Source organism: Balearica regulorum, chromosome 8 (assembly GCF_011004875.1).
Source record: "Balearica regulorum gibbericeps isolate bBalReg1 chromosome 8, bBalReg1.pri, whole genome shotgun sequence".
Classification (NCBI taxonomy): domain Eukaryota; kingdom Metazoa; phylum Chordata; class Aves; order Gruiformes; family Gruidae; genus Balearica; species Balearica regulorum.
The window spans coordinates 31,617,686-31,641,766 of record NC_046191.1 but is presented as its reverse complement, the minus strand read 5'-3'; the positions used below and the strand labels follow the sequence as shown (position 1 = coordinate 31,641,766).

General features: G+C 39.5%; 2 protein-coding genes across 14 annotated transcripts in view; both read left to right on the top strand.

The window, feature by feature from the left end:
* Positions 1-24,081, top strand: part of RABGAP1L (RAB GTPase activating protein 1 like) — a 246,713-nt gene that overhangs the window by 70,779 nt on the left and 151,853 nt on the right. The gene's annotated exons all lie outside the window — the stretch shown is intronic.
* On the top strand, positions 13,454-18,610 carry GPR52 (G protein-coupled receptor 52). The gene is made up of 2 exons (XM_075760492.1): positions 13,454-13,960; positions 14,037-18,610. Exon 2 carries the CDS (start codon positions 15,865-15,867, stop codon positions 16,948-16,950), a length of 1,086 nt encoding a protein of 361 aa, XP_075616607.1. The 5' UTR covers positions 13,454-13,960; positions 14,037-15,864; the 3' UTR covers positions 16,951-18,610.

Below are 24,081 nucleotides of genomic sequence, written 5' to 3'. Positions count from 1 at the left end.
AAAAGTTGTGCCACATTAACAATTTTCCTGCAATTTCTTTTCCGTATAGAACCACTTATGATAACAGTAAAATGACACTCAAAGTACAAATCCTGGCTCTTGGGCCGCTGTATGACCTACCGGCTCTAAAAGTCACATAAATCGACACATTTGTTCTGAAGGGTATGAGATTTGCATTTGCCCTCGTGGAAACTGCATTCTGTTTGGTCTACCTGAATTTATAAGCTGTTACCTGCAAAAAGAGGGGAGCATAGTTGCCTATCATTTCAAACAGAATGATAAAGTCTTGGGTTATATCAGTATTATGGCCTGAATAGGTTTAAATGATGGTTACTGGAAGAATTGATATTAAAATTGCTAGTCTCAAAGACTCCGGATATATGTATATTGATGCAGATAAAGCATATTTTATTGGGTAGGATGGAGAAGGGATGGCTCAGTGTCTCCCTATTTCTTTACAAGAAAGTGTGCGGTAATGGCTGGTAGTTCTGGTAAGTGCTTGGCACCTCAGAGCTCGTTTTAAAAATCCATGATACCCCTTTGTAGATAAAACATTAATAGGTATCCTAATTTAATTTTGAACGTTGATTTTTTTTTTTAATAGGTGTTCAGTTTTCCTGTAGCAGTAATGATGCTGATGCTGAAAGAGCAGCCATAGTAGGAATATATTTTAAACAATGGTATTCTACACCACTGAGTAAAATTGGATCATTTCTGGCGTTGTCTGCAGTGTGTGTTCTTTATGTAATGCATATTCATTCTGTGTGTATTCATCTCTCTCTAGCAGCGTAGGGCACTGCTTAGATGAAACAAATCCTTATGTATGTGGATCACTGCAAGAGAGCTGCAATTCCTGAGAGCATAATTTATTTATTTTTCTTTTTTTTAAACAATCAACCTTCTCTTGGTATTTACTCTTTCATCTAAAATTCCCTTCTTTCTAACCATCCCTTGCTTTCAAACAAAGGTTGCATAACTGGCATTCCGGAGGCTGTAGTACTCAAGGGCTGGAGTGGATGAAGGTGAGAGGAAGAGACAAAACGTCAGGTTTTTTACGGCAGTCAGCGTGAGGGGAATTAGGTGCTGTTATCCGTATAGTATCCACGTTCTGGAAATCAGAAGACTGCACTGAAAATCAGAGTAATTGGATTTTAAATGTTGTCTTTGTAAGGCTAACTAGTTTCTGTTATTGCACGTGGAAATAAACAGTAACGTTAGTCTTCAAAAGAATTTCAGGACAGCCCCAGTCTGACTTTGAAATGAGGAGGCCGTTTCTGTGTCCCAGGGTTGCCGAACTGCCACGTGGGCACATGCAAGTGGCTTGCATATGCAAATACAGCGACTCCACCTAAAAATGACTGTCTCTGTTGAAAATCTGAATTCCTAGCTGTAAGTGTCCAAATTAAAGCTGAAAGCCACTTCCATGTAGATTGTGTTGTGTGATTTTTTTTGAAAGGCTGTTTCAAACCATCAGAAGTGCTTTCTCCAGCAGCCTGGTCTGGGGTCCTGTACTTGCTCACACAGGAAAAGATGCAGAAGTCAGCCTTCAAAATAGGGGATACTTCCTGTGACTATTTTATGAAAGCTAATGTTTCAAAAAATCATAAATATGTTTAATGTAAACCACAACCTTTTCCTGATTATTAATTGCTGGTTTCAATATGTTAATGTTTGATGCTGTAAGAGTTACACAGAGAGCTCTAAATGCTTAGAGAGGATCACTAAGAATCAAAGGGTCCAAAAGTCTACTTTATATCTAGCTTTTTTATTTCTCCAAGGAATCACAGTTGGTGTTTAAAGTCTCTTAAAATGCTTTTGTTAACAACAGTACTGGTGGTCAACGTTTTATTAAAGCATGTTTTCACCATAGCAGTGTACAGCTAGCAACGGGCAATTGACAATAATTGAAATAGTAACAAAACCCAGAAAGGCTTGAGCTGCATGTTTAGAAAAATTAAAGCATATCTGTGATGAATACATCACTTAAATTCAAACTGGAATTTAATATAGAAGTGAATTCTGATACCTTTTGCTACCTTAATTTACGCCTGACTTCTTTATGATGACCTCCAAATGACAGTATTATTCGTATATTCTTTAGAATATTCTTCTCGGGGGCTGAGCTAGTATTAAGTAGATTTTACAGTAGTCACTTCACAAGAGATCCTAGAGATCTTTTTTACAGCCTGGATCTGTTAAACATTTTTTTCCCCTTTGTAGTGATGAGTGTGCTCATACCAATTAAGAGTAATTTCCCCTATCAGCAAGCAAATTTGCAGCTGCTGAGGTAAACTAACCTAAAGGAGATCAATTGCAGTCTGCTAGTGTGTATACTCTTTCTAATAATCTTTTCGGTAGGTTCCTGTGGACATACCCAAATATTTTGGCAGATAGGGTTTTTTTTAATTTCTTGTTGTGAATTTTCATCAGTTGTTTTTTAAACTGACAGCTGAATAGTGATGGTACGGAGCTTCATGCTTTTTAATCATATGCTGCATACAACAACGCCATCTTATGTGGCTGGTTTGTCTCAAAAGCAATCCAGTTTCAAAATACAATTGTTTTTTGACTAGGTAATACAACACGCAGCCTGAATCTAAAAGGAAAGCGTTGTATACGGGGCGTGCGGTTTCAGGCTGTACCTTATCGAGGCAGTGTGCTTGCCAGAAGAGGTTTCTTTTACTGAGTGTTCTGTCTCTGGTATACTCTGGAAGGCTGATACATCACAGTAATTTGTAGATTTTTTTTTTTTTAATGTAGAAAACTTCCTTCCCCCCACTTCTCTGTTACAATGAGACTGATTTGCTGTGTAGGTGTGGAGTAAGGGGTGAGTGGGAGCATATAGCTGTGGCAGAGCGGGAAGGACGAGTGAGGCCACTTTTGAGGCAGCCTGCAGATAGCTTTAGTTAGGTTAATGTAACATTGCAGTCGAATTAAGTATGCTTCTTGTTACCTGTATGGCAAAGGAATTAGAGGTACCTTTTGGAACGATGCCACCTTCCTTTCATGAATTTGTAAATGTAATTTCAGAAAGCGCATTTGGTCTTTTGGTGTCACACCTTCCAGGATTTCCTTTGCCTTTCTATGAAAATGTTTGCTTTCAAATTCTTCTTTTATGGAAAATTGAAAATGTAGAAACACATGTTAGGGATAAAATGTGCCTGCAAATGTTAGAATAAATATTCTTTTGGGATGTTTTTACATATATATTCAGTGCAGAATGGCTATGCCTGATAGAAAAAGAAATGTGATCCCTGGATGCAAGCAATGGATTTACACAGCTGTCAGTTAAGTGGAATGATATTTGGACTGCTGCACTTTTTCTTTGAACTCGAAGACTTACATTTCAGGCAGCCATTCACTTGATTAAGTTTAGAATATTATACAAGGAGGAAACTAATTTCATAGAAAGCTCAGAACACCATGTCTTTTGTCTTCAGGAGCTGGTTGAGTCAGCAACAAACCTTGAAAATATGCAGCCTGGCTCCTTTAGCCTGAGCATTAGATGGAATACTTCTACAACTTTGATTTAAAGCCTTGATATTCATGTGTCTAAGATTTATCCTGACTGTATATGTTATGTATAGTGACTGTTGTACACGAATTTTCCTTTTCAGAAGCTGTTGACCTTGTCACAGATTCACTAGTTAATGTATTTTCTGGCATTATTTGCATCTCGAGAATACCTGTGGCTTCTTGTGATGCTTAGGAGGGAACGAGTTAACTGTGTGTCTAGCCTCAGGGATTAATACCAAGGCTGGGGAAGCAAAACTACAAAAATATACTTAAATTTGTCTGTGTTATCCTTGCTGCACTCCTTGTGTGTTGCTTGAATTTCCGGTGTACATCTCTTGATTTTTGTGCTGCAATAAGGAGTTAATCTGAATCTTTCCCCTTTAGTGCAAGTGAAAGAAGAACCTGACTTTGATCTGTATTGTTGGCCATGCCGCTCCTCCATGCTGAAAGCTCTCATGGCCTCTTCATATGAGCCAGAAAAGAGTTCTGAGTAACACTGGTAGGAACCTTGATTAACTTAAGTGAAGACAAAATACAAGGCACGCACTGTGTTAAAATATTAGCTTACACTGGGATGCAAGCACATGCTACGTACATGGTTCCAGTGCAAATATTTCCAGTATAAGCTACTGTTTCTAGTCATAATTCTCTGAAGTATCTGTTAAATACTTTGCTTAGTATTAATTAAGGCTTATGTGAGTATGGGCTTTGGAACATTTTGCAGTGCACACAGTTCTGTTAATTTTTTTAACTAAAGTTGCAATTTTGACAATCTGACAAGCGTTGGATGGGAGACAGCGGGTTCTCTAAGGTTGTTGTGGAAGTGTTTGTATAGCTGGGAGCCCTGTAATGGTGATCAAGCATGTATCAGAAATTGAAATATGTTGTGATCTTGTAATTATACTCGTCTTCATAATTCCATATATATAAAGGGGCAGAACCCTGAATTTTGGTATTCCCTAACTTTTCAGTACTTAATTTAAAATCATTAAGTAACTTTTAGTTCTATAGCGCCTTTCGATCGGTGTGATGACTGACATAAATAGTGTCCTCTTGCTGTTTATTTTAATAATAAGCTGATATGTTTTATGGATCTAGGTAAGGTTGCCAGGACATTCATTAAGTGGCATAAGGTATGTGTTTCTTCCTGCTGACCATGAGAACTTCGAATGACTACTCTTCTGTTCACCTTGGTTTCCTCCTTTGTGCTCTGTAGAGTTCTCTGAAACTTGTACTAATTGTGATCTCCACAGCAAAATCCAAAAAAACCCAACCACTACTTGTCTCTGAAGCTCTTTCTGAAAATTGAGTCATAGACGTTATATTTTAAGCCAGCAGAATGTTTGATTATTCTACTTTTGACTGCCTTTAAAATTCTAGTTGCCATAACAACTTTATTTCTTTATTTTTAGCACATCAGTTGCCATAACAATAAAATATAGCTTTTTGAATGTAACCATTTTTTCCTCACTTTTTTTTTTTGCTTTGTTTTATAAAAAATGTTTTTTGGGAAGGAAAGGAAATGTAGCAAAGCTCTTCCCCTGTGAGCCCTTTGGTTAGAACTTAAGCTGAAAAATATATATATATTTTTTTTTAAATCTAGCCTTATTCCTTTTCTATGGCAATTTTTTGACTACTGAGTATTTTCATAACTTATACAGGAGAATTAATGCAAGTGACTGTATAAACCCTTTCCTTTGAAGAAAATTGCTGTCGGGACTTCATTTTCATGTGTTCTAGCTCATGTATGAGAAAACCTGTAACGGTTAGTGTAATTTCCAATAGCTTTATTTCATGATATGGAATTGGGTATTAATAAGGTATCGGCAACTGCTACCGATATGGGAAGCATTTTTCTTTGTGCTATTGAAAGCTGTCCTTCTTTCTGTTTGGTCGTTTTCTTGTTCCTTACTGTAAGATTGCTTTAAAGATTACCGTTTAAGTTTTGCAGCGAGTAACTCCATTTTTGTCATCTCATTCTTTATCTTATCTTTCATTAAAAGTAAGAGAACAAATGATGCTCGGTTTGTTCCTGCAGCAGACGTGCAGGGGAGAAGGGCGTTCGGGAAATGTGCTGCGTGCCTTTTCGAGCCAAATTCATTCTAGTGGCCGTACAAAATGATGACCACCAGCATCCTATGCCAATAGAGCCGGTAGGACCCAGTGCTTCCATTTCTTCCCCTATGCCCCTTCCCAGGCGTATTGTCCGTTAGTGAGAGGCCAGTGTGTCGATGTGCTGAGCTTTGGGAAGTTATATGTGATATATCTTAACAGTTATATGAACGAAGAGATTGAGATTTAGCTTTAAGCCATAATTTTGAGCAGAGTGGCAAGGTTTACATATGAATTAGATATTGATGAAAGAAGTTAAACTTAAGTTTAATCTGTAGACTTGTGTATTCCCTGATAGTGTCCTTTCCAAAAGGACTTGTAGATTCTCTCAAAAATGCTGTCTTTATATTTAACCTATTTTAGTACTGATAAAATATATGTTTAATTTCTTTTTTTTTTTCCTTAGAGATGGCAAATAATGTCAGGTTTGATATTTCTTTTTGAATAAAAAAAATAATTTCTCAGCTCACGTAACATTTCACGTGTGCCAATTTCTAGCTATAAATATAAATGTCCTCATTATCTAATACAATCAAACTAATTTAAGACAAAATTTGCTAGTTATTGGGAATTGAATGTATTTAGATGTTATTAATCTTGAAACAGTTATCAGATGTGAGATGATTTTATAAATTTTAATTAGCTAATTTTTAACTCTAGGAAAAAAAAAAAATCAGTAACTCTTGCTTTCAGTGGCGTTTTCCACACATCTAGCATTGCCGGGTTCCATGTCTGTGAGTTACCCAGGACTCTACTTCAACTGCTACTGTTTGCAAAATTTTCCCTCTAGGCTGCTCTTAGTAGGAAGCTATTCCTGGTCCTTTCTCATATATGGTTATTGATGCAAGTGTGTGCTGATATAGATTCCATGCTGTAAGAGAATATAAGTGATACCTCTTCAGCAGTTCCAGCTGGGAGGAAAATTTGGTCTAAATGAAGCTGAGCTTAAAATCCATAAAAAGAAATTGTGCCACGCTTCAGTTTATAAATAGTTTTCATGCCATATCCTTTCCATGTTCCTCTTTTCCATTTCTTCACAAAAGTGGCAGAGTAGTAATACTGAGTAACACTTTGTTTAAAGATAGTCTTCTAAAATTCACAATTTATTTTGGTTGTTTTCAGCTTTATTGTTCTCAAGAAATAGTGGAAGTGGATTTACTAGTCCAAATTTGGGGTCAGTATCACCTACTCCTCAGTAGATCCTGCACTAAACCAAGTAGTAAATCGTTAGTTCTTAACTGATTTTTGTCTACACCAATGTTTGAAACTATACTTTTTTTCCTAAATGATCCTAGTTGTTCTGTGTTTTTCTGAGCCACCTCATGTCTCCTTGAGGAAGCGCTATTTTTAAAAATCTATTAAAGGAAAAGTTTAGGGTGGATTGTGCCAATTATGTACGCAAATCAAAACGTAAATTGCCCATGTGACTAGGCACGCGCTTCCAGCCAGCCCATCTAGATCAGGCTACATGCTCTGGGAGAATGTACTGTGCCTGTTTAACCTAAGCCACATCCATGACAAGTGGATTTGAATCGGTTTCTGACACGCGGCTGTCGATTTGTCACATAATGGTAGCTGCCAGTTAACAATTTTTAGAAAAGACAGTTGGAGTGGAGTGGATAATTCTGAAGGGTTTTAAACTGTTTTTGAGAAGAAGATAAATAATGTACACAAAGGTTATCTGGGTTGTAGGTTTCGGCACAGGTTAAAAGTAAGTTGCCAGAGGTTATGGTGGGGGAGGCATTTGTCCTACGAGTTTGCCATTGTGATGTTCAGAAGGACGGTACTGAGATGGAGAAGGATTTGGACGCACACGCGGTGTTGATCATACAGTAGTTCATGGATGTGTGGCCTTGGCTTTGAGTTCTGAGGAATGCTGTGAGGATGAAATAGAAGTGATGCTCTTGGGAGAATTTAAAGAAATAATACTGGGTGCAACTGTTTTTGGTTTTAGAAGGCAATGCAGACTGAAAGGCACATTTGCGTGTACTTCAACTTTATTCCTTGGTGCATCCAAACTTGTGACTTTGAAAGACTGACAGATGTATATGGTTTTGATCCTTGTGTTTGTATCTTAGTAGTTGCTTTTGCACAGCTCTTAGAAGTTGGCTTCCTAATCAAGGCTACGATAAATTATTCATCATTTGAACTCATTAAATCAAAATTTGTTGCCTTTTAAAAGGTCATGCGTAGTTTAAGAGAACTCTTTGGCTTGCAGTTACATGACAAATCAAAGTAGATGGTAATAGTATTTGGGATTTTTTTTTTAGTAGCCTCAAAATCTGTTATTCTAACTCTGCTGAAACAGGATTACTACTAATGCTGATTGAGCTCGTGCTTCTGCTGAGTCAGCCCGAATCCTTTGCAGTATATACTTTCTTGGTGCCCAGTTGTGATATGCTTTATAATACCAATATCTATGGAATGTAATTCCTGGCTGGACATAGACAAAAGTATTAGTAAAAACATAACTATGCCAAAACAGGCCTCTAAAAAGTTTAAATGAATGCAGTATTAAAATAATCTTTTAAGTATTATTTTAAAATATGAGAAATTATTCTCACAGGAAAAGAAAGGGTAATACTACCTGCGCTGTTGAGACTATTCTCTACATTTCAGTATTTATTTAGAGTTCTCTTAATTGCTATCTTTTGTCCTGTGATTTAACAGGTGAAAATTTTAATCGTCTCTTGACAGCAGTGTCATTAATAGCTAGTCCGTTTCCATTCACCTTAATGTACTTCCATGCATAGAGGCAATGTTTTACGTTAGGACAGCTGCATGGATAGGACATGGCTTTGCTATAAGCAAATCAAAAGCAGGAGCTAAAGGAAAAGCAGTGCAAATAACAGTGCCCTACCTTGGGAAGCCTGGAGCCGTGGTAGGTAGTAAGCCTGTATTCTTTTGCCAGTATACTATATTTTTAAGCTACTGCTAGTTTGAGGACAGATGGATTAGTTTTAATGGCAACCACATGACCCTGTCAGAGGGCATATGTCTTAATTTTTTGCTTTTTATACCATCCCAAGACACTTCTGTAATTCTTCCCTTGCCTGTTGTCATGCATTTTGGGGCTTTTCTTATCGTGGGGGGTCAGTTAGTAAACAGTATCCTTACGTAGCTTAAGTGCTGGTTTTTAATGCAAATGCTATGTTTAATTCCTGAAAAATGCTAATTATCACCATTCACTAGGTTTCACAGCATTTCCCTGAAGTAAATTCACTTCTTGATAGATAGTTTATTGCACGGTGTTTTATTTCTATTGATCTGAGGCACGCAAGTTTGGTGGTATTTGTCACTCCGAATTGAGCTTGTGAAGTGAGTTCTATTTGTCACAGCAGCATCAACGTTATCTTGAGGGAAGCTCCTCCTGATGAAAAAGGTTCTTAAAATTGAGAAAAGTAACTATGTAATCCATGAGATCCCAGGTAGTAATGTTTAAAGGGAGATTGTAGCAATTTACTCTGAAAACTTGCTTAATCTTTATTAAATGCATGAATAATATTAGTAGCTAGTTCAAGTTTCAAACTTTAGAAGCGTTTGACACAATTGTTAAACGTCAGCATGAAAAGACTGCACAATAAACTTGCAAATGTGAATGCCCATCTTTCGCTACTGATGCACCACAATGCAGAAGAAAATACTTTTTTTTTTGCTAATTTCTCATTCTACATCACAACATCCTAATTACCTAACATTTATATGATTCCAGCTAATATTTGCCTCATTAGAAACAGTATTGGAAAAGGACTGGGGCAGTGAGTCCAGCAGAGGAGCAGGCTGACACAGAGCCTGCCGGAGTAGTAGTAAAATGAAAAGGGATCCTTAGCTCCCTTCCACATCCCTCACATCCCTCGAAGCTACTGTTGCCTTCCAGCCTCTTACCTGAACTCCCTCCACCCTCCACTCCAAATTATACCAGCCCCTTCCTTTTTCCTGGCCTTATAGAACCTACTCTTTTGCTGCCATCAAAATCAGTTTCCCCTCTAATGCGGAAAAGGCTTATGTAGGCTTCAGGGATGAATTTTTTTTCCTGTAACAGTGAGGTAAGTGCTCCGCAAGAGCATCTGCATTTCAAAAACATAGCTGTGTAACTTGTACCACTTGGATCTTTTTTGCAGTCACTGCAGTATGTGGGCCATAGGATTGTAAAATGATTTCTGGCATTCTTTATGATCATGGGGTGCGAGGGAGAAGGGAAGGAAACATCTGTGATAGCAAAACTATCAGGTGGAGAAACATTTCATGGGTTTAAACTTTCTATAAGACACTAGTTTCCTTGAGAAGTAACACTTTTGGGTTTTTACCACTGGCCCAAGTGGGTTTAGTCTTGGTGATGACGAAGACAAACTGTAACAAGGGAGGTTCTGAGCTGATACTGGGAGTCACGGTGAGAGCGGTCAAACGTTGAACAGGGGCCCACGCGAACTGTGAAAACTCCATCCTTGGAGACGTTCACGACTCTGCTAGATAGGAGCCAGCACAACACCTCAGTTTGGTGTTGGACCTGGCTTTGAGGGTGTTGGTATCTGGAGATGCCTTCCAAGGTAAAATGTGTAAGAAGTCTAAGATTATTTTGAGGAAAAAAAAATATGCTTTTATACATGTAAAAGGTATACCTTTTATATCTCATGTGCCTGTACTCAGGTGAAAATTCCCACGTGTTCTGTGTAAGCTAGAGCTCTTTGTGGCAGTTTTTAAATAGACAGCTGTAGTGGGTGGATTTGGGGAAGAGGCTTTATATTCCAAATAACAAATAAAACTGATTTCTGCCTTAAATACAGCACCAATATCACTTCAGAGAGAAACTTCAAACACTAGTCTGATGTAAAAAAAAACAAACCAAAAACCCAACCACGTACCACACAAAATTTTTAAGGCAACTACTGAATTTTCTTCCTCCTCTCCCTCTTAAGCTGCACTACAAGCTGCAAGCTTTATAGAACAGAATTTTTCTGGAGGCATTAAAAACAAAATCAGAGTCTCTGCATGATGTGGTGGACAGGTAAATGCCAGAGGTAGCTAAGATGAAAATAAAGCAAACTGAAGAAAACACCTTTGTTCTATGGGCTCAGGATGCAAGTCTGCATCAAAGTAAATCACTGTTATGTTCCTCATCCCACATTCTCAGCTGCATCTCCCTGCACTAGTTAATGTCTTTTTAAAAGATTTTACAGAAATTGTTGTTGTCCATTTAATATTTTAACAAAGAGAGTCCTGAAAGACTTCAAACTAGAAATGAGTGGTGCAACTGAGATGCTTCTCTGTGCATTGCAGGAATTGCTTCTGTTGGTCCTGTTGCCTTGCAAAAAAAAAAAAAAAAAAACCAACCAAAAAAACCCAACAACAACAAAAAAGATTTAGAAATCAAATATTCCTATTCCTTTCCGAATAGAAGAAATGAGTAATAGATGGTTTCCTTGCTTGAACCTTTTAGAGCTATCTCTGTATGGACTACTTCTGTCTGAGCAGCTTTACCTCGCTTCCTTCCAGGGTCACCCACATCACTGCTTTCACAGGCTTTCTTTTCATACACAGAGCTCGACCTCCTACCACATCTCCTCTGTTTTCAGCAGGATCAGAGGGTGTGAGTCTTCTGTTTTGGATGGTAACTTCTGTTGTTTCTAGCTGATGTAATTCATAAGGAAGGTGTGGAATTGCTCCTTCTATTCAGCTTGAAGAAGAGTGCTTAGTCCTTCTGCTGGACGTAACCAGCTATGGAATTTATGCACCATGTAAAATACTGCCTTGGTGACAGCCATTAAATTCTTCCAATATAACTGTTTTCTCTTTCTCACTTCCTTTTCTTTACGTGCAAATAATAAAAAAGAAAATCCTGAAGCACATTTTGTTTTAAACTGTGCTAAAGTACCTAATCTGTCTCTAATCTTCAGATTGAAAACTTTTTCCATATAGCTATTTAATGTGCTGCCTCTGATACAACAGTCCAGTATTGCCACATCTTGTAAAATTCTGTCTGTAATTGCAGAGTTTTGTCAGGACTAACTGATTTCTGCTTTAATTTTCACTTGCCTCCAAACAGACATAAAATACAGTGGTTAGTGCAGTCAGTGTATTGCAGTTTGCACTGCTGCTTCGTAGAAAATGCCCCGGGGAGGTGGGCTGCAGGAGTAGCTGAGGTGATAAAGCCACTGGCAGCTTGCAGCATGGCTTTATTTTTTTGATAGTGAAGGAAACCTGCTCATATTTTCAGAAAGAAAAGAAATCAAACTTCCTTACCTTGGAATCACTTTGTCCCTTTAATTACAATTCATGAAAGGGAAGCATTTTACCTGCATTGAAAACCGACCAGCAGAGGTTGCCATTGATTTTTCTGTTAGCTCTTTACCTGCTTAGCACTATCCGGATTTCTTGTCCAAGACCTGAAATATTTGCCTGACGTGAGTGCTTGTTATCAGAGTTCGGTCCTCTGAGCACAGAGGCTTCGTACATCAGCCGGATCTGACCCCTGAGCAAGGAGACCCGGTGGTCGCCGTAACGTTTGGAAGCTGTCGTAGTTATCGATGTTCCCATCCGTACCGAGCAGAATGCACTGACCGTGTAGTTTCTGTGGTCCACTTTAATTTTAGGCGTTCCCTTTGCTTATCTAACGTGCCCTCGTGTCTTTGAGACTTTCTAACATCCATTTTACGATGTTTTGGCCCTTTGTTTCTCTGGTACCTGTCACGAACGGGCCCAGGGAGGGGAGGGAGCAGTAGTGGTTGCTGCCATGCCTGTGCACACCGTTGTTTGTTCTCCTCCTCCCCCACAGGAGGAGTGGGAAGAGGAGGAATAAAAACTGCTTCCTATTGTTCCGCCCGGGGTACGGATAGCTATGGCTTAAAGCTGTACTCGGGGACTAAATTTAGCCATTAAATATGTTGTCGCAGCCATGTACAGTTTGGAGGTATCGGAGTGATTTTAATTTTTTTTCTTAAATCCTTGGATGGAAGAATTTGGAATTATCACTCGCTGCTATTGCAAACCACTCTCACCGTGCTGCATTTTATGCTGCTTCACATTTCTACAGACTTGTCATTCAGCCTTGAATATTTGCTCCAGGCTATACTCAAAATACAAGATGTTAACCCAGGAGCAGCTTATTAAAAATTTTGCCTGTGGTTTGCCTTGGAACTAAAAGAATTTAAATCACTGTAGTTTCTAATGACTTAGTTTGTTAAAGCCTCCGATACCATTCTTGACACGTGTATTTTGCTGATCGTGGTTGGTATTTTGGTATCTAAGTTTTCTGTTTCTCTCTTTGTCTAAGGATGTAAGGAGTGTCTATGAAAGATAACTTTGACTGTACTTCTTACTGGCTTTATTTTTAGGAAGCACAAAGTAAACAAAAGTTCCGAGTCCTTAATCGGGGAAGAACAGCATCCATTTGTGTGAATAGGGAGCTCAGTTAATTGGGTTACAAAGTCTGTGCTTTGAAAAAATAATGTGTTACTCACAAGTATTTGTATTAAACCCGAGGTCTGCAATCGGTTGGAGCAATTAAAAAATTGGTATTGAAACCAGTTGCAGAAGAGTTTTAAAATAAATCTGCCTCAAGTATGAAACTAATTAATTTTTCGGGGACTGGAATTTTGTCCTTTTAAGCGGGACAAAATTTGTGTTAAAGCCTGGCAAATCTACCTTGTCTGTAAATGCTTAGCTTCGTGAAATGAGCTGCATACAAAATTAGTAATCTGAGAATAACTCTTAATAAACATTGTTAGTTGGGCGGTGATGGGGCTTTCTAAAATAACCCCCACACCTGCAGAACCGCAGTCCGTTGGGTGGGCCCGACGTATAGGTTTCACTATGGTTTCGGGCCGTACATCTTGACACACGCTTCAGTCCTCTGGCGATCCCTGCGCTTGGCGTGGAGCAGCCCGAAGGAGACGAGCCGGCTTTTAAACCCGCACCGCCCAACCCCTTCTCCCCGCACTCCACCTGCCCGCCGGCTGCCCTGCCCCGCTCCCCGCTCCGCAGCCCGGGGCCGGGCCGGGCCGGGCCGGGCCGTGCCGTGCCGTTCGGTTCGGTTCCCCGCCGCGCTGCGGGGGGCGCCGCCGGCCCGGCCCGGCCGCCGTTACCTAGTGACAGCGGCGCGGCGCGGCCATTGGCTGGGGGCCGGGGAACCAGTCACCTTTCCAGAGCCCGGCTCGGCTGCAGCGGCTCGGGAGGAGGAGGAGGAGGAGGAGGAGGAGGAGGAGCGGCCCCAGGTGCAAGCAATCATTTCAAGGGAGAAGGAGAGAAATAGCGACAGAAGCTCTAACCGCACCACAGTAACTAGGACTCCCCTTGGCAAGCAGTGCATCGTAGCGGCTGCTAAGGATGCGTGTAGGTGAGAAAGATTGCTCTATTGCTTTAACAAAGAATTAGAGAAAGTAGTAATTTTATACGTGCTCTGTTGCTTATAGATGAAGGGAATGAATAGCCGGAAATATTCTGGGATGTTATAAAATCCAGAGGACTTTCTGTACAGCGTGGCGATGCACGACAGGAAATTAACTCCAGAAAGAATGCTTTCTCTCAAACTGCTGCAACAGCATCGGCAATTTTTCTTTTCTAGCGTCTGAAATTTCTCCCAAAGACGCAGCAAGGACTATCAAAACCATCCGAGAGATTCCGGTACTTTTAAAGAGACTTAAAGCAAATGCCAGCGTAATATCTGAATGACCTTGGAGATCATTTTATGTGGATTCGTTAATTTTCACTGCCAGTCATCTAGTCTCAGGAACTCTAGGATTAAAGATGGTTTTAACGTTTTAGGGGCCTTTCAAAAAGCAAGATTGTCTACAATTAATTACCTGCCTAATGATTCCTGAACTAATCAAGCATTTACTTAAAACTGAGCACAGAAGATGCTTTCTTTTAATGTTTACCTTCTCCATAACTGCAAATAAAACGAGCAAGGTAACATCCTGCAATTCAAAGAACATTTTTTAAAGCAACTATTTATTATGCTAATCGTCTAATAAACATAGAAACCCTAAAACTACGTAGAAGATGAAGCTGAATAACAGAATAATGGAGTTGTAAACAATGGCAGCTTTTCTAGTCAAATCAGCATTTCATTAGCTTCACAGCAGAATGCAGATGGAAGTTTCTGTTCTCGTTGTATGGGGGTTTGTGAAATGATTCAGGTGTTGCTACAGAGGTGAGCAATATCATGGATATGCCTGTGAACTCCTGTGTACTGAGCCACTGTAGCAGATATGGCAGAGTTTCCAAAGGTTATTATTTTAAATTACCATTGCTGAAATTAAATTCGAGAGGATTTATTTTGTCTGTGGGGACCTTGAATTATGCTTCTGGCATTAGTAATTGTAATGGACTAGAACTGTTTGAAGGAATTGTGAATATTGACATAAGTCTCCAAATTCTATTCTTAAATTATTTTCATTTTTAAATGAATAGACACAATCTTCCTCATTGTATGTGAGATGTATGTTTTCTTTCTTGGGAGTCAGAGGACAAATCTGCCTTGTCCCCCACCCGTCTCCCTCCAAATAAAATTCATTATTCATACCCAAACAGTGGTGAGTCTATTGGAATTAACCTTGACAAAAATGTTTTCCTTACCTTTCCAATGAATAGCATGGATGAGACGGAGTAACATCTCCTGAATGGAGCCAGAAAAGACAGCGTTAGACGATGAACTTTTTCCTTTACTCTCCAGTCAGTCTGTGATTTAAATTGAGACATTAAAAAGATTATCTCCAGTTACTGCTGGTCCAGGAAACCTGAGCTGTACTGAGGTTCCTCTTCCCCTTCCTCCCCCTCACCCCATTATATTCCAAAGTAAATGACTTTCTCAGGAAAACAAGCAGTCAGAGATTCCCCCTCTCCTTCCCTGGGAAATGAATGTGTCTCCTCTGTCATTTTTTATTCCATATTTCACAGTACCTGCTTGTTTTAGAAGTGCCTTGTGTTTGCTAAAGATTGGTCAAGAGCACTGGAGGAGCTGATCGGTGGCCTTTCTCTTTCTGGCTTTTTTTTTTTTTTTTTTGCTTTTTCTTTTCTTTCTTTCTTTCTTTCTTTCTTTCCTTAAAGCTAAGGTGTGCCAGAGGTGATGCACTGATGCTGAGGAGGCATCAACAGCTATGGGACTGTAATCCTCTCAAATGTAAGCACTGGCAGTGTCTACAAAGAGAGATCGTGAGACGCTGAAGCAGAGTTTAGCTGCTGTTAAGCAGGTCATCTGCTCACTAAGGCTCAGATTGCAGTGTTCCCCAATCACAAAACATGAACCAGTCCCGATGGATTGAATGGAGGACTCTGAATATGAGCAGTAGTGTTATGAACATATCTGAGCATCTCTCCTGCCCTCTTGGATTTGGTCACTACAATGCAGTTGACATCTGTATCCTTGAGACAGTTGTTATTGTGTTGCTAACATTTTTAATTATTGCGGGTAACTTAACTGTGATATTTGTTTTTCACTGTGCTCCACTTCTGCATCATTATACCACCAGCTATTTTATTCAGACCATGGCCTATGCTGATCTTTTTGTTGGAGTTAGCTGCTTGGTTCCTACTTTGTCACTGCTCCACTACTCGACAGGTGTCCACGAGTCCTTGACTTGTCAAGTTTTTGGATATATCATCTCTGTGCTGAAAAGCGTATCTATGGCATGTCTTGCTTGCATCAGTGTGGATCGCTATCTCGCTATAACAAAACCTCTCTCCTATAATCAACTGGTCACACCTTGTCGCTTGAGAATCTGCATCATTTTGATCTGGATATACTCTTGTCTGATCTTCTTGCCTTCCTTTTTTGGTTGGGGAAAACCTGGTTACCATGGAGATATTTTTGAATGGTGTGCTACCTCCTGGCTAACTAACGCCTATTTTACTGGCTTTATCGTGTGCTTACTATATGCTCCTGCTGCCTTTGTCATATGTTTCACGTATTTCCACATCTTTAAAATTTGCCGGCAGCACACCAAAGAGATAAATGATCGGAGAGCTCGATTTCCTAGCCACGAAGTGGATGCTGCTGGGGAGACTGGGCACAGCCCCGATCGCCGCTATGCCATGGTTTTGTTTCGGATAACCAGTGTGTTCTACGTGCTGTGGCTCCCCTATATCATATACTTTCTGCTGGAGAGCTCTAGGGTGTTGGAAAACCCAGCACTTTCCTTCTTAACGACGTGGCTTGCTATAAGCAATAGTTTCTGCAACTGTGTGATATATAGCCTCTCCAACAGCGTTTTCAGGCTGGGACTGCGGAGACTGTCGGAGACAATATGTTCATCTTGTATGTGCTTAAAAGACAGGGATGTACGGGACCCTAAACCACGAAAACGGGCTAATTCCTGCTCCATTTAAAGAAAACTGGCGCATGTAATCAAACGTGGAGTTTTGATAGTATTTGCTGTATCTGGAAACTTGCCAGAAGAGAAATGTTTACTTGAATAGTTTGCTGTGATGTTAGGGTGAGTTGCAAAGCGATTGCAGAAAAGGAAAAGGCTGCTGTAAGAGGGGTCACTGAACTTAAATATAGCTCTTGTGAAATTGTGGGCAGAGCGACTCGACAGAGACGATGAAGAAAGTCAGAACTAAAAATCTTCCAAAGGGCATGAAATAACTAACACATCAGAGGGGGTTCCTCATAAAATAAATTAGTTACTACCTTATATTTTCCCCCTTGTAGAAAAGTTGTCTTACTATCTTTGTGTCAGAATATACTGTAGCCTTCTGAATTTAAATATATTTAAGAGGAAACAATCAACAACACAGTAAGTGGCTATCCGTAAATTATATACCTGAGGACTATAATAGATATTGCAGATTAATAATCAGCTCTATCTCTGCTCACGTCTTGTACAATTTTCAGTTGTACAAATGAACCGCAATGCATAACACCCTACACGGGGCATGACGCTTTTGGATAAACCGGCACATTTTGGTACAACTTTCACAGAAGCTCTCCCTCTCATTCCCCCCCCCCCCTTTTTTCCCCCCCCCCCCCATACTGTGCATCCCTAGATTCCATCGTGTCCAAGTGGTTTAGTTTAAGGGCACCTACGAGGTAAACTGAGTTTCAGACCATTCTTCCTGCAGAAAGCAATAGCCCTTCCTGGCCGGCTGAGTAACTGCAGCTGCCTGTGTACAATGACTTCTTTAATCTTTCATTCTCTTGATCCTGTTAAATTAGCACACAGTATCGATGTAGTGTCCTTTAGGGTGTACTAAAGCTTTTCCTTTATTGGCTACACAGATAATCCTAACGCAAATATGATAATCGCACACAGCAGTGTGCAGCACTGCTTAGAAAATTTAAAACTAAACCTTTTCTTTGGGAAGTCTGAATAGCTTACTGTTGTAGCTGTCAATCCGTTGTGTGAACCTAGCTTGCACATACTGTATTTTTATTTTTAATTTTTTTAGAGAAAACGTAAATTGTGGTCTGTGCCTAATGTTTTCATAGCACATGGAATAGGTCAATGCTACAGGATTAAAAAATTACACTTGCTTTAAGAGAAATACTTCTGTGCAGTTGTTGAATAGCTGTTTGTTAGACAAGTGTTCTTGGAGGAGGTGAACAAGATGGTTTAGTATTAAATACAGGCAAAGAGCTTCAGTATTTATTTCCTTTCGTACTGAACTGATTTTCAGGTCTACTGATGAACTCTTTTTCATTTTGCAGGGGCACACATTAGGTTTGTGTAATAAATTTCCAGGGGTTCAGATGCATGCCAATCAATAACATATTTAAATTATTATTTTGAACCAAATGTAATTTTCTTAGATGGTTATTGGCTTTTAAAAAAGGCCCAGTTATTGATTAATGGTGCCTTTTAACACTGCACTATTATTCCTTCTTTCACCAAAATGCATATGTAAAGATCGTGCCTATTACTTTTTGTAATGGAAGCTAACCACGCTTGCACACTTGTGGTTTGACTCTAGATCTCCTTTGATTATGTATTCTTTGTTCTGTTGAGGTGGTTCTGAACCCCTGTGCATTTTTTAAACCTGTAAGAAAGTTGAAACAATGGAATAAAGTAGTATTATGTATATCAAAACCAGCCTTGGCTTTAGTTCCCTGATGTTACGTTCCGTTCTCTGTCAAAGTTCTTTTGGGTTAGGACTCAAGAGTGAACGATTTAAAATTCAAACCTTAAAGCTGCTTATTTGCCGTCTTAAACGCTTATATTCTGGTTTCTAGCATTATACAATCTTTAAAGCGGATTGAAATGTGACTTGAAACATTCCTCTAGCTAAGCTGAGCTGTTGCCGACAATTAGCCCTGATAGATATTACGGGAACGTGAGTAGTATTCTTTGCACGTCTCTCGTAATGCTCCATGTCTACAGGAATGTGTCTGCCGCCTTCTTTTGAAAAGTTGCTGTTTATTTCGGAAGGCTCTTTTTGGCTGACTGCTGCTCTGTACGGTTGTGTAACCCTGACTCTTCTTACAAACACGACTTGGATTCATTTCGTTCTGTCATTAGTTTGTCATTGTTTCCTGCTTAGTAGGTTCTCAGCGTGCAAGACAGGGAACAATGAAATATCTCATTTCTCACAACTCACGGGGCTGGTTTCATACCAATAAAGTAGTTTTTTATCTGCGTTCCAGAGCTGGCCGCTTACCGCTTCTCGTTTTTGTTGGCGTTCCTGGTAACAGGTTTCTATGGGACCTCCTGAAATTCAGGAAAAGTTCTAGAAAATGCTTAAAGTCAAACTAACCTTTTATTAACCACAGCCTGGAGGCAGTAGATGCATTGTTGGCATGGTACTGTAACTACAAATACGTAGAAATAACACAAGCTAACTCGTGTGTATCGGTAGTGCCTTAGTTGAACCCTGCTCATGTAACCTCAACAATGGGAGTTGATGTACATGAACTTGAAGCTTTATTGCCTGCAAATGGTAGGTCAGAAAGGGAGCTTCGCTTCAGAGGCTGCGGCACAAGGTTTGCTCACCAACCCACTGGCTTCTTGCCCTAAAGGGCAGAGTTAGCGATACTTGTCTCTCTACCATGTGTTGAGCTTGTGGAGTTGTCAGGCGGGACTGAAGATTTTCTTTTTCCTCGGGCTGTCCCTGGAGGGAGAGAATATAGAAGTCCAATACCCTGCAAACAAATCATTGGTTCCTAGGTTCTTCACCCTTTTTGTTTGGGTTTGTTTCTTAAACATTGGCTTAATGTTGGTGCGAGAACGCTAATTTGCTTATCTGGACCCTGAATTTCAGTTGCTGTAAAGTCACACTTCAGCCTGTTCTCTCCAAATCTGAGTCTCCTGGAATCTGTCAAATCAAACATCAGTAGCAGAGTTAAATACTGCGTTTCTTCTTGCTGTTTCCATGATGACAGGATTTGACCTGGAGGTCAGTCACATGAATTTTTAAATCTAGTAAGTGTCTTTCATTTTTTGAAAGTGTTTTCTAAACTCGTGATTTAAAATTTTATTTGAGGGAGGTTTGTTATTGTTTTGCTAGTGCTGTCTGAGAATTCCAGCTGGTGCTAAATTCTCTTCCAAAATTACAAGGCGGGACGTTTTGATGAATAAAAAAAGTCCAGTAGGAATTCCAGTCACCCAATCTGTCACTGTTGATTTTTGTTCTGTCATTATATAAAGTCTCATGTTCGTGTATGAAAATCTGATTAAAGAATGAGACTTTTAAAGCTGGCATCTGGAGTACATATCCCCCTTTCATGTGCCTAAAGATCTTTATGATTTATGACATACCTAGTAAATAGGTGACCGAACACTGACCAAAGAAATCGATATGGAAAAATCATTGTTGATAATGTAAGTAATAATAAAGTTTCTCTGTAGACAGATAAACCAAGGGAGTTGCTAAAACTTCAGGTTCCCTTAAAAGAGGGGGAAAAAAAAAAGTACCCATGAGATGAAAATGTATCTAAAATATTAAATAAAAAGGGTAAAATGAAAAGATATGCCTAATAGGTAAGCAAAAAAACCCCCATATATATATAAAAATATATGAATCTCCTGTGTGCAGGTAAATGATGTTGTGCTGTTATTATTCATATGTCTTGAATACTTCTGCTTGTAGTGTACCAGAGGCCATGTCAAGGCCTTACCTGTTTTGGAACCTCATGTCTTCGGCCTAAGGAAAAGTAAAAAAAAAATAAATAGTTTCATGGCAGCAAAAGTGCTACCAGAAAAGTAATTTTTTCTTCACCAAATTCGATGTGCTTCCTTATTTTCTGGAATGGCAAAGTGAATTTCTCCTTAAAATACTGTTCTTTAAAGGGAAAGAAAATTGTAGTAATGAATGCTGTCTTTTAAAAGTTTACCTATTGTCTTATAGTAAGATTATTTTTTTCCCCCTCATTTCTGCTGAAGAATCCATTTTGTCATTGCACTTGGTGAAGCATGAGGTATCATGCTAGGTCTGGTTTTGTGCAGAATCTTTGTGCTTCCTCTACTGAAAAGTTTGGAGTGTTTGGCTTCACTGAGCCACCTTTCATAGATACAGGTTACGAAGACCTTTTAAAAATAGCATTTATATTGTTTTTACTATTATTTTTCATTCATTAGTGTTTGACAACTGAATATCCATAAGCACACTTAGTTTTCACACTCAGCAAAAATCATAAAATGTCCTTTTTTTTGGGTAAAATAACTTACCAGTCAATATTAGAAATTGGTTATTGAGAAAAATATATCAATGTAATGATTAGTTATTTCATTAGCTATTTTATCTTGCGCATGAAAAATTAAATTTAACTATAAACAAAAGATAATTGTTACAACAGGATATTGAGTTGATAGGAAACACATCAGATTTAATACTATCTGACAGCAGGTTCTCAACATGAAACTATTTTATCTTTCCATATTAACAGTTGTAGCCAAGTAAAATAAATATACCTATATATTTAACGTTGGTGTTTGAATGCTGAAGATCTGTATCTCTCAATCCAAGGCGCTGCTTGTGGTGGGAATATCCCTTTACCAGCTCTCAAACTCAGTTGCAGCAACCTGATTTTCCTGGAGCTGACTTTGCCACGGAGCAGTGCCAGAGGTTCAGGGGCCAACATGGCCCTGGGGAAAGAACGTCAGTGAAGGTGTCAGTGGCCTCCCCAGCCATCCTCCAGGATCAGCTCATTTGCAGAGCTTTCCATTTTATTGTCACTGTCACCAAAAGGATAAGCTTAAGCCTTTGACTTTGTCCCCTCCTCGTTACCACTGTGTCTCTCTTTAGGCTGTTTGGTGGATGCAGTGGTACGTCATTCTCCTAATGAGCTGAATTAGATTTATTTTGTTGGGTTGTTTTGATTAAAATGTTTTCTGCATGTCATTTGATGGCAAAAACAAATGTTACTTTGTTAATTAGGTGCCGATTAATTTTTAGGCCTTTCCAGAAACGGAAGCATCACTGAGGTCGTGTTTTCCTGTCGCTTTGCAGTATTGCCTGGAACATGGCTTCAGGATACTATTTTCCAAAGATTACATGATTTTTGCTAAACCCAATATGAAGTTCAAGTAGAATCGTGGGTTTTTTCCTATTGAACATAAACATATTTGATGTTTTTAGTGTATTCTAAATTTATACATAGATCTCTGCAGTCATTAAGCCTTTTTGTTAACAAAAGACTATGTGATAATTGTAGATTAGTGGGGTGAAAGCAATGTATAAGGATATTTAAGGGTAGCTTCCTACTCACAGATTTTTCTAGTCAATCTTAAATAAAATGACTCTTTTCTCCATCTGATATTAGGAAGATTCTTCCAGAGAATATGGTCTGAGCCTTAAGTGCGAAAGGAACAGTGTGTGAATGGAGAAGCAGCCAGAAGCTGTTAATGGCTCTGTGCCCCAGCACAGCCTCGAGAAAATACTAAAACCCCCTCGCTTTTACATCCGTAATTTCCGTGGACTTTTTCTTTGTCCAAGTACTGTGAAAAGTAGGATGAATCTAAGGAAACCTTGGTGCTTTCAGCTGTGCTGACAGGAGGCTAGGAAAAGCAATTTCAGGCAGCAAAAACGCCTGGAGATCTTTGGGATTTTATCGCAGTCTTATGCCGACTGCTGCCAAACTTAACCCTCTTGAGAACAATGTGACAGCAATGCTACAGGCTGCGCCTTTTAATCACCATGTGACTTGGTGTGCACGGAGAAAAGGTGATTCGGATCAAAATGAAACTTTTCTAAGTGCAGTGATTACCAGGGAAAAGGGGTTTGCTTTTTTGTATGTGATGTTCATCCCTGCCTCAAAGCTCACAATCTAAATTTTACAACCGATAGTATTAGAAAAAGTGACAAAACACCAAGGTTTTCAGAAGGGGAAGCTCAGAGGTGTCAGCGTTAATTATGGGAAGGCATTTCTGCATCTTGGCAGCATTGCTCTTTGTGTCTTTGTTTTCTGTAAATGAAAGTGCTTGTTGTCTTTTTTTTTCTTCTTCTAGAAGTTATTTGAATAAGCACAAATTCTTTTGATCACGGAAGAAGTCCATTTTATGAGACATTTAAATGAAGAGTAGAAGAGTGGCTTGGGGAAGTATAATAGAGTGTCCCCGGGAGAGGACAAAGTATGTTATTGGTGGAGCTTGTAGTACTTTGAATTTCATACGCTTCAGGCAGGAAACTCTTCAAATACTTGTACCTGGTGAAAGTTTCTAGTCCTTGTATCATCTCTCAAGTGTTATTTATGCTTGTACGTGTATTATTTAAAAGTGCTTCTTGTGGGACATCTAAATTTAGAATTGTAAATGGACAAATGATATTTTCAATGATTAGGCAAATTTGTTCTGACCCGAGACACGTTTGCTGAGCCCACAGGTTTTTGGTGTTTATTAAGTGATTATAGAATACAGGTTTTCGTTAGCTCTTTTATTGTGGGGAAACAAATATAGGAACTGTGTGCTGAGACAGAAGAGCTGACCGTTTCTGAGATGGACTGCTCCTCATCTCTTGCATGAAATTACCGCATCTGATGAGCCCAGGTGAGGTTGCGGCTTTGGGGGGCCAAAACACGGAGAGCAAGTGACCTTTTTTTATTCATTTCAGTAGTTTACCTTAATGCCACTACGTTACTCTATCTCCGTGTTCACATCTGTGCTTAAATGGGGATTGTCAAATACAAAACCGCTTGTGTCACTTTGGAATACGTATACCCCCGGTTTCCTGCTGAGATGCCTGTAGGTGTCTCAGTGCGACGTGCCATTTAAACCTCTGATTCACGGTCGCTGACTAAACCCGTGCTGGTTTGAATTGTTACCGTTCCGGCAGCAGAATGAACCCTGCCAGCGCCTCGCCTCGCCTCCTCTTCCCTTGGCTGTTTTGGGTCAGCCTGGCAGCTTTGCTCAAACCCATTTTTCGGCAGAGAACGCCGGCGTGGCTGCAGCGTGTGCGTGTCCTCTGCTTATATTTTACTACATGGAGTTAATCTTTCATGGAAGGGGTGGTGTAGACAGCAATAATGCCTTAAACTGCCTCAATGGCTTTGTTTATTAGGGGTTTTAACGGTAAGGAAATTTGTTGTAA